A 10,990-nucleotide genomic window follows, 5' to 3' on the forward strand; every position below is an offset into this window, starting at 1 on the left:
TGGCTGGATGACAGGTGATGGCCCTTCCATTTTCTGGATTGGGAAAGAAGAAAGAGATTTTCGGCTGACCCTCGCTGTGTTTGGGCCTCAGCAGCTTCGAGAGAACGGGCCATTTGGGCCATTTCGATCTCCATGTACAGGCTAGAATGGGCTACACTCCCAAACTCGGTTCATACATGGGCCAGTTAGTAGCCGTACCTGTAGTCCTGTACAGGATAGAACGAGATTTTGGGCCAAAACGACAAAACTGATCTTTTTTCTGAAAGTTGAGCCCGAAATAATCCCTCTTCGAAACTAATTCCAAAACTGATCCTTTCGACAACGCCACTCACTATGGCATTTCGGCTCCGAAGGCAACGCCACGTCCTTTGGCGTTACGGATGACGTGGCGCGTGGTCAGGGGAGAGACAGCGGCCATTGACTTGGCTGACGTGGCCAGGGGAAACGCCAGAGGTCGTGGCATTGCCATCCCCGAGCGAAACGCCAGAACCTCTGGCGTTGCCGGTCTGAAGAGTCAAGTGGCCCGCAGCCACTTCGTTTTCTCAGCCAGTTCTTGCTCTCGCCCCTCTCGCAGTTGCCCCTCTCAATCCCTCTCAAATCCTTCAAATCGGAGGCATTTCTTTGTGCAATAGGATCTCATTTGCGTTGTTTGAGGTAATCTCTCTATTCTCTCACGATTTGGTTGGTTGAACTTGAACTATTTCTTGGCATTGCTCAATCTTTTGGTGGGTTAGGGTTAGGGTTTGAACCTAGTTCTAAGGATTTTCTCTCAAATGTTATTCCTAAAGGATAATATGGATGTGGGTTAGGTTCTTGGCATTGGATGTGGGTTAGGGTTAGGGTTAACTTGTAAGGATGTGAGGTAGCGCTAGGGTTTGGGTTTTTGCCTTGTAGATTTTGTGAAATTTATGTCCAAGTTTGTTTGGTAGAGTTGTGATTGAGGTATTATGTTTGTTCTATATTGTACTTCTTAGATGGCGAGAATCATAAATGTCCATCATGTGAACAAGGCGGTATTTCTAAGTAACAATTCTGATAATGTGGAAACTCAAGAGGAAGTGTTGGTCTTTGTAACAAGTCCTAGCTATGATGAGCTTGTGGGAAGGATTAGAGATGTTTCAAAATGGATTGATTGAAATGAGGAATTTTGATTGGAAGGAAGGTATGATGTTGGGTCGGGGCCTCGATCTCGAGTTAACATAATGCCTATCACGTCAGAGTTAGAGTGGGAGGCGTACAAGGAAGTTGTAGCGGCTTCACAAGATAAGTTTCTCGAAGTTTTTGCCACTAAGTTCATAGGCGCCCGATTGCAAATCGACTTGAACCGGTGTGCCTCCCCAAACAATGCTATGAATCCGTGTCGAAACGAGTCCATAGTTGATGATAGTTTTGAGGAGTATGTCCCTGATACTATGAGCCAACCACCGCTTTTGAGCCAACAACTTTAATTGAAGATGAATGATAGTGAGCATGTCGATGAACAAGAAGTTGAGGTCAATGTTCACACGGAGGGTGATGGAATTGATGAAATGGAATATGATGAAGGCACGCATGATGATGTTTCCGAGAGGGAGGATGAGATTCATGACAATGATGTTGGTGATGTGGAGGCACATGTGGAAGAAGAGGACATGGACCGCGACATCCCCTACTGTGATGCCTTTATTGAAGGCATATGCATAATCGTACGACCACTCACCGATGTAGCTCAAGACCAGTGACCTGGGTTTCCGGCGGGGTGCGTTGCAAGATACCAAATTGAGCGGCGACCCGTTGTGGAAGGTGCCACTCGACAGTGTAAAAGCATATCATCTGCACCCTTGCACTCCAAAGGTGTTCATCACGCATGCACATTTCATTCAAATTTCAAGGCCTCTCACCTGAGTAAGGCATCCGGTTGACCTACAACATATGGCATTACTTCTTAAGTAAGGCGTCACATCATACTTGACCGAAAACTAATATACCATTACCTGCTGGTGAGTGAGTGTGTCCAGCTCATTGATGTAGGACTTGTACCGCGCCATTGACGAGGTGTATCCCTCCACCTATCCCACGAGTACGCTACGGTGGGACACATCTCCGGGTCCGCCTCATCCAATTCTTCAAATGGAGCCGGATCCAATTTGCAAGGGCGTCCAACCGCATCCGCTCCCACGCTGAGCCTATCTTCCTACAACATGCATGGTCCAGCTGCAAGTTCAAGAACACATGTCAGTTTATGATATTCATAGATAAATATTAAACAGGAAATAGACGATACAAGCAAGTACCTGCGATATAAATATGCAAGCCCTGCTGAAGCCCAACTAATCTTGGCGTCCCAATCTATGAGCTTATCCAAATACATCCAGGACAAGGTCTCCCCTGTCCCATCTGGAAACATCACCGTCGTAAGCACGTACCACAGGTAAGCTCGGACGTACTGCTCCACAGTAGCCTCATCCGCATCCGGTGGGCATCCATTTCGATTGGCTCATAGCCAAGTGTACAAGGCACCGGATGGCCTCGGATCCTTAACTCCTTCTTCAGGCGCGGGGGAGCAAACACCTATCAAGTTTGTGACCCGCTGCCGCCACCCGTTAGGAACGACCACGCCTATGAGAGCTTCTCCATCGATTGGAAGCCCGGTGATCATCGCGAAATCCTGCATAATGACCGTCATCTCCCCACACGGCAAGTGGAAAGAGTGCGTCTCCGGCCTCCAACGATCCACCAGAGCGGAGAGAACCGTGGAGTTGAACTTTGGCAGGACCTGCTTGAACTAGAGGACGAAGCCAAGAACCCCCAACCTGCGGAAGAAGGGGGCGTACCGTGAATCATATATCATTTGGGAGGCATTGTGGCCCCTCATCCGGATAGGAGGAAAAATCTGCAAAACACATTTAACTAATAAATAACTTGTTTAATTCAAACGAGTGAAAATGTAACGATCTTGCTTATTACCTCTCCATTTTCAATCGCCGCACCACGATCATTATAATCATAGGTACTATCAAGCCCTGGATATCGTGTCCTATCACCCATCCTGCGAATATGAATACATATGTTACTGTTATAAATTCATCACACACCCATTGCATACCTAGGAATTGTTGAAAAATTGGCATGATGTCATTTATATATTGACTACACAGATATCTAAACTTACATTCATACATTTCTACTATGAATTCATCACATACATACATTGCATCCCTAGGAATTGCACAAGGAAAAAAATAAAGCAAATAAACATTGTACAAACATGCATCTGAACCACACATTGCATTAGGCTAATACATACAAACGTTCAATACATCCATTACACCAATCAAATCTTACCATGCCTAGGGTTTGAACATCTCAACAAATCAAATCTTACAAGTCTAGGGTTTCAACCAAATCAATCGATGTGGACAAAATTAACCGGCAAAATACAGAGAAGAGGGTGCGATTTACCTTAGGAATTGAGAGATTTGAAAATCCCTCAAAAACTCACTTGGATTTGGGGTGGTTAGGAGGGGGATTCGTGAGGGGGGGGGGGGGGGGGAGAGGAAGCCGAGAGCCGCGCCTCCCTGGCGGCCGCGCCTGTGAAGTCCAACCGAGAGGAAGGAGATGGGAAAGAGGTGGTGGGCCGAGAGTTATGGGGCGGCAACGCTAGAAGGTCTGGCGTTTCGGCGGATGCCACGTAGACCGAGTCAACAGCGAGCCTCGCTCCGCTGACCCAACGCCACGTCGGACGCAACGCTAGAAGCGAAACGCCAGCGTGAGTGGCGTTGCCGAAAAGGGTCGTTTTTGGAATTAGTTTCGAAGAGGGGTTATTTCGGGCTCAACTTCCACAAAAGGGTCAGTTTTGTCATTTTGGCCGAGATTTTATTGCTCCTTCTCGTGATCTTTTGCTGCTTCATTCTCCATCTTGGTACCTACAATTAGGCATCTGGTTTTTGGAAACACTTGTAGAGGAGAAGTAAGTTTCTTGTTAAGTTAGCAAATTGTTTCTGGATTTCCAAATACACCAAAGAAAGGTGAAAATGTTTTGAATAGAAGCCTAGGGATGTCCAGATCTCACAATAGCAGCTACGAAAAAGGAAAAACGTGTCGTCCCTCGCGTCGCTCCTCCTGGGCGACTCCGGGGAGCACCCCAGCCCTTACCGCCGCCCCCTCTCCTCCCTCGCCGCCGCCTGAGGCACTCGCCGGCAAAGCTCGGCGCGTGGCTGACGAAGGGGGCGGCGAGGTCTTGCTAGGATTCGCGCGCCCATGTCTCGCCGGCCATCCTTGAAGCTCGAGCTCGTCGTCGTCGAGGCGCTTCCCGGCAGCTCCACCATCCCCTTCCACGGATCCGGCGGCTGCAAATCCGGATCCGTGGGAGCCTCAGCCCGTGCAGTTGGCCGCCGTCCTCCGCGTCCCGCGCAGCCCCAATGAGCTCCCCATCTCCGGCGGCGGCTCCCATGTCTCGAATCTGGCAGCTGCCGGACCTGCAACGTGCTGGCCTGGTCTGCATCTGGTCGTCGGCGCCGCCGGCCTTCGTCCTCACGCACCCCAAGGCCTCCTCCACACCCGCCATGGTGCTCGTTGCCGTTGTGGGGCTCCCAGGCCAGATCCTCCGTCCTCCTCCCCGGATCCGGCGGCTGCCGGGCAAGACCTGGGAGGAGCACCACCGCAAGCCCGGTACCCTACCTCCGGCCCGTGCGCATCCAACCCCAGCCAGCCACCCTGCCGTCCCTGCTCCTCCACCTCGCCTCCCCGGGTCCGTGCATCCTGCTGTCCTCCTCGCCCGACTAGTTCCGGCGTGCCTGCCACGGCCCCCATGCCCGATGCAGATTCTGTGGCTCCAACGCCGGTATCATCCTCTGTTTCGCCATCCTCCACCCCACCGAGCCACCCCTTCTCAGATTGCTATATTTATCTAATTTTCATGTTGATTAGAGTGATGTTGTATACAACTCTTTTCCCTCCTCGTCTCTCCCTCCGTCGGCTGTGGCTCAACCGCGCATGCCGTCGGTAACCATGGTTTGTAGATGGCAGCTTTGGTGGCGGCACCGTTTAGTCTAGGACTTGGAGGTGTCTATACAACCGTTTCTGTTCCAGGATCCATGGATTTGCAGATGGCGGCCATGGAGGCGACATCCTCCTGATGGAGATGGTCGTGATAGAGTGCGTGTGTGCCGTTAACGGCCGATCTGAGATCCATCCACCTCTAGTTAGCTACTCTAAATCTCCAACAAACCTTTGCTTGGTTGCCTTTGATGTCATCCTATAGTCGTCGTATGTGCCCTTCTTCTAAACTCCGGTAAACCACCCCCTTTTGGGGAGATACCTTTCATTAGTGGCACTCTTTGAGAGCATGTGACCATCCTGTCACTCTTCTCCTTCTCTCGGAATAACCACCCTCCGGTGGATGATTTGTGCGACATTTACGCGTGCTCGATGAGCCCCGCTGTTTATTGTTTTTCCCAATGATGCATCGGTGCGGCTTCCTGATGATGATGTGTTGGTTTTTCCGGCTTAGTGTCAAAGCTTTGGTTTGAGCTCTCTAGTTATCCCCCCGCCCCCCTCCCCGCACTCTGGTGTTGTCTGCGACAGTCCTCCTCCTACTGCTCGTGATACCCTGTTCACTGATTACAATATAGCCTATGTTACATGCTTAGCTCCTGTGTAGTGGGTTTATTGGTGTTGTGTTGTAATCATGTACTGGGTTTTTTGGTTTTCCTATGTTTGTTGCTTCGGCAAGTTGTATTGCCCATTGGGGTTTCTTTTCAGAATATATTCGGGTGGGGTTTTCAACCCCCCAACCCCCCCCCCCCCCCGCCCCGGTTGATGCAAAAAAAACAATAGCAGCTACAGTATCAAGAATGGAATTGTGCTGATGGGGAGCATAAACTTCAGTATGAATGGAATTATGCTGATGAGGAGCATAAACTGCAGATCTTAAGTATACCAGGGAGCAGTGAGCTAGGCACCTGTCTGAACTCTGAACACGCTTCGTCGACGGCCACTACTCAGTACTACTCTCTCCGTTTCATAATTCTTGTTTCGAATTTGTCCAAAAATAAATCTATCTATTACTAAAAAAATCTAAATACATGTAATATTTCGACAAGAATCATGGGAGCGAGTACATCCGTGTCACGCTGCCGCGGCCACCGACCGAGGTTGAAACAAAGTTTTAACACCGACGCTGTAGTGCCGTGCCGCTAGTGCAGCGCCACACGCGCGCCCACAGGTGGCCGGCACAGGCAATCGCACCCGTACTTGCATTGCATTGCACTTCACTGTGGCGCCGCGCTCGCCCGAGCGCAACATTGCACGCTGTGCGACCTGCGCGGGGATGGGATATTGGGATGTCGCCGGGCACGTGGTGGCACGCACTTGCCAAGTGCGGCGGCTGCTGGAGCTGGACGGGAAGGGAAGCTGGGCAAGGGCTCCACCAGTCACCCACCCTAACCGGCTGCCCCGGGCGGGGCCAGGGACCGGCGCAACGAAAAGCGATCGATCGATCCGCCCCGCCCCGCCGTGCAGCGAGTACAGGCAGGCAGAGGCCGCGTCAATTGAACGCACTCCACGACGCCTGCCTGCTTTCAACAACAGTTCACTTCAATGCGTCCTCATGTCATGTGCCTCCCAGTCCCATGCCATAACTTTACCCTGCTACACGGAAAAACAGTACTGCACTCCACTGTGAACTGCGGTGCATGGCATGGTAGTTGTACACTTGTACAGTACTACAGTCTACACGACCCAATTCAGCAGAAAGGGCCTTGCAGGCAGGCATGTGCTCCGATCTCTGAAGAAAGTGTTGTGCTGAAAGCATGAAAGATACATGTGTAGTAGTGCAAATAGATTGGGCTGGGATTGGATTGGCCAAGCTGTTGCAAGGACCAGCCAATAATTCACGTCCACCATTATTGTTGCGAAGGATCGATTCGATATAGAGAGAGCCCATTGATTGTTGTGGTCTAGTAGTGGGGAAGCGACTCCGGCTTCGATCCATCCATCCATTGATCGGCCTCTCCTGCCGTCCTTTTTAAAAGCTTGCCAACTAATGACAGGCAGCGGGTGCAACGGATGATCTGTTGTGTATCCAACTGCAACCATCTCGTTCTTCTTGGTTTTGTTTTGTTTTTTGATGGAGGCAGGAAGGAAGGTGTACCGGGAAGGGGAAGTTATGCTCGGCAAGTACGCCTAACCATACATACGTACATACTGGCACGCATTGACGCGTTCTTCATCATTGAGATTTGGCCTTTGGGGCAGGAGCAGCAGCACACTCGGATCTTCGGGGCAATCTGACCGATGTGCTGCCAACGTACGCACGTCCATGTTCGTGTTGCTTTCTAACATAAAATCTTTTGTTTTTGCGGTACGGAAAAGTCGTGCTTGTTCGTTTTGAGATTGTGCTATTGATTACACTCCCTTTCTTGACGAATTCAGGTCATCTCTTACTTGAAGCTCTCTTTTTTCACGTCGGTGTGACTGAATAACTGTTAGGTGATTGATTATATATGTGTGTGTGACCCGCGCACGATCGAAGCAAATTCAACTCAATCATGCTGTAATTACATATTGCACAGGTCCGTCTCCTATCGCCAACATCTCTCAACACACGCAGCTAATCGAAAGAATTCTGAAGGAAGAAGAATCAAGAAATTCATGAAACTTCAAAAGAATATAAAACAGCACACGGTAACCGCCCTAACACAAACACAAGAAAATATTTTCTTTCTTTCTTTACCCGCAGAACCTTCCATAAGTTACCGAGCAGTCACCGTGAAATGTGGAGCAAACTTCAGCTATCCCGGATCGAGCCGGCGGGCTTGAGCGGCCGGTCGTCGGCCTCGTCGACCGACACGCTCCGTCCTGGCCGCGACATCGAGTGCCCCGACGACGCCGGCCCGCCGAGCTCGTCGATGCGGACGACGATCTCCGGCATGGCGGGCCGCTGCTCGGGTACCGGCACGGTGCAGTCCATGGCGAGCCGCAGCATCTCCACCATCTCCTCCTCGGCCCCCGGGTGCCTGAGCAGCTCCGTGTCGAACACCTCGGACGTCCACTCCTCGCGCACCACGGAGCGCGCCCACCGCGGCAGGTCCACGCCTTCGTCGTGAAGCACGGCGTTCGTCGGCGCCTTCCCCGTCAGCATCTCCAGCAGCAGCACCCCGAAGCTGTACACGTCCGCCTTCTGCGACAGCCGCCGCGGGTCGGCGACGACCTCGGGGGCCCGGTACCCCGCCACGCGCATCGACGGCGCGCCCGCCGGGCCCACGAGGCCTGCCAGGCCGTGGTCCGCCACGCGCGCCGCGGCGTCGCCCCCCGACGACCGGCCGCCGCCGCCCAGGAGGATGTTGGACGACTTGATGTTGCCGTGCGCCACCTTGGACCCCGTCGCGTGGATGTACTCCAGGCCGCGCGCCGACGCCAGCGCGATCCGCCGACGCGACTCCCAGCTCAGCGGCGATCGCCCGGAGCCACGGTTGCCTGAAATTGTTTCGTACCAGTTCAGAAATCTTCAATCCGGTTCGAATAAAAGTGTCGATTAACCACGAAAGCTTGAACGACGAGCGTTACGTACCGTGAAGCATTGAGGAGAGGCTGCCGGTGGCGACGAACTCGTAGACCATGAGCCTCTCGTCCTTGCTGAAGTAGTATGCCTGCAGGGGCACCACGTTGGGATGGTCCATCCCGCCGATCCCGGCGATCTTGTCCCGGAACTCGCGCTCCGGAAGGGAGGTCTCCTTGAGCCGCTTCACCGCCACTGCCGGCGCGGAATCGAGCGCGGCCTTGTACGTGGTGCCGTAGGTGCCCTTCCCGAGAACCTCGGCGGACGCGCGCAGCAGGTCCTCGAGATCGTACGGCCTCGGCACCCTCCCGAAGAAGAAGAGCTTCTTCCGCCCCACGGCGACGGGGGCCACCGGAGGCGGCATTGGAGCTGCTACAGGCGGCGGTGGCGGCCTCGCGTTGGAGACCCGTGGAGTGTACCCGTTCGGGCTCATGGCTTCCTTGCTGTGCAGGGCCAGCTCCGCCGCGACGGCGTCCTGGCTGCGGTGGGTTCTTCTCGCCTCGCTGCTGCGCATGGCGCCGCAGACGAGGACGAGGACGGCCGCGAGGAGCAGCAAGCCAGAAGCGGAGCCGATCACAATGCCAGCGATGGCGCCGCCCGCGAGGTGCCGCCGGCCTCGCCCGGGGCTGTTTGTGGCTCCCGTGGCTTCGGGCGGCGGGAGCCCGGGAGCCGTGGACGGCGGTTGGGAAGACGGCGTCTGACACGAGGGGAGGGGATTGCCGCACAAGCGCGGCATACCGAGGAAAGACGCGGCCGGCATGGCGCCGAAGCTTTTCGGGATCTCGCCCGTGAGGTTGTTGAAGGAGACGTTTAGAGCGGTGAGGAACGGCATGGTGACGTCCGGCAGCTCGGATGTGAAAAGGTTGCCGTCCAGGTAGAGCAGCTGCAGCTTCCCGTTGTTGGCGATGGTGGGCGGTATCTTCCCCGAGAAGCGGTTCTCGGCGAGGTTGAGCTGCGTCAGCGCCGGGAGGGAGAGGACGGCGGCGGGGAGCTCGCCCGAGAGGTGGTTGGACTGCAGGTTGATGACCCGCAGCAGGACGCACGAGGCAAGGTCGGCCGGGATGGGCCCGGAGAGCGCGTTGTAGCGCAGGGAGAGCACGGCGAGCTTGTTGAGGCGGCCGAGGGCGCCGGCGGGGAAGGAGCCGCGGAGGCCGTCCCCTGGGAGGTGGAGCTGCGTGACGCGGCCGCCGGAACAGATGATGCCAGTCCAGGCGCACGTCGGCTGGGATGTGTTCCACGACACGGACGCGGAGCCGAAGGGCGCGAGGAAGGCCAGCAGCGCCGCCGTGTCCGACGCCAGGTCGTCGGCGCCGCGGGCCGCGCCGACGGACAGCGCCAGGAGCAGCGTCAGCACGGTGGCTAGCGGCGGAGGCATGGCTGCGCGAGTAATCTAGTCTAGTCTCTCTTGGCTGATCACACCATGTGTGGGGATGACAGAGGAGAGGGGAGAAGCAAGAAAGTAGATTAACAGATGGAAAGAACGTTTCCCAAACCCAAATGAATGCCTTCTCTGTTTAGCGACAAGGGGAGGTAGGTCAGGGCTAGAGGACTCGCTCCACGAATGATGTCTCCAAACTCGCAACGGCACGTCGAGACCTGGACGTGTTCATGGCCGTCCAGTTAAACGTGTGGACGGTTCAGCTCACAACAAACACACTTGCCGCGGCTGTTGATCGATCCTACCTACGCTTCTACTCCGAGTCCTGCGTGTTGATGCTGACAGCGTGAGATTATAATCCTGGAGTAGTACTCCAACACAACAGTGCGTGAAAATGATCCGCGCAATTGCAGCTAGCAGCCGGTTTGGACTTTTGTCACCTGCTGCATATAGCCCTAAAAATGCGACTCGCTTGATGTGAGGAGCTGTTGGATGTGGACGGTGCAGGGCTTCTCGGTGGTGCAGAAACTGGATAGACGACGCAGACTTTCTCCTGGCGCGCGCTCTGCACCACGACGAAGTAAACGGACGTGCGACCAAGTCCTGCTCCGTAACTGTCGGGAAGGTTATGAGCGTGGTGGCCTGTTAATGTCATGACGCCGTGGGGGTGTAATCGTTTGCAAATTGTATTTGTTATCATTAGTTCAGGATTTATTCCTCAGCAGCGTTGAACTGGCAACGTAACTTTCTTTATACACAAGCCGCGTCGTGCTGCAGAATTAAATTGCCCAAACTAGTCGTAGGAATAGCGGCTGATGAATAGTCAGTCACCGAGTCACGTCCTTTCCAACTGCAGCTTCCGGCCCTCTTCTCGTTACAGAAAGCTCGCCTCTGGCACTGGCAGGCGTAATAACCTAGTGCAAAAACATGGTCGAGCATCAAACTTGCACGGATGAAATTCTGCAAATGTCACGGCACGGATTATATACTGGCCTTTGGCGCTTTGCTGACGGAAGTCCCGATAGTTGGCTCTTTGTTGTGACAGTGTGGCACCTTTGGCACAAAAGAACTTG

General features: G+C 53.9%; 1 protein-coding gene and 1 long non-coding RNA gene across 2 annotated transcripts; one reads left to right on the forward strand and one right to left on the reverse strand.

Moving 5' to 3' along the window:
• The first annotated feature begins 6,952 nt into the window (after window positions 1-6,952).
• Window positions 6,953-7,587, forward strand: LOC112269344. The gene is made up of 2 exons (XR_002961106.1): window positions 6,953-7,302; window positions 7,414-7,587. It is a non-coding gene; the product is annotated as an uncharacterized LOC112269344 (long non-coding RNA).
• LOC100824756 (probable inactive receptor kinase RLK902) lies at window positions 7,510-10,306 on the reverse strand. Its single transcript, XM_003579865.4, has 2 exons — window positions 8,552-10,306; window positions 7,510-8,457 (listed from the first exon to the last, which is right to left on the reverse strand). The coding sequence occupies exons 1-2, from the start codon at window positions 9,912-9,914 to the stop codon at window positions 7,769-7,771; spliced, it is 2,052 nt and encodes a 683-aa protein (XP_003579913.1). The 5' UTR covers window positions 9,915-10,306; the 3' UTR covers window positions 7,510-7,768.
• Window positions 10,307-10,990: the final 684 nt, after the last annotated feature.

Source organism: Brachypodium distachyon, chromosome 5 (genome assembly GCF_000005505.3).
Source record: "Brachypodium distachyon strain Bd21 chromosome 5, Brachypodium_distachyon_v3.0, whole genome shotgun sequence".
Classification (NCBI taxonomy): domain Eukaryota; kingdom Viridiplantae; phylum Streptophyta; class Magnoliopsida; order Poales; family Poaceae; genus Brachypodium; species Brachypodium distachyon.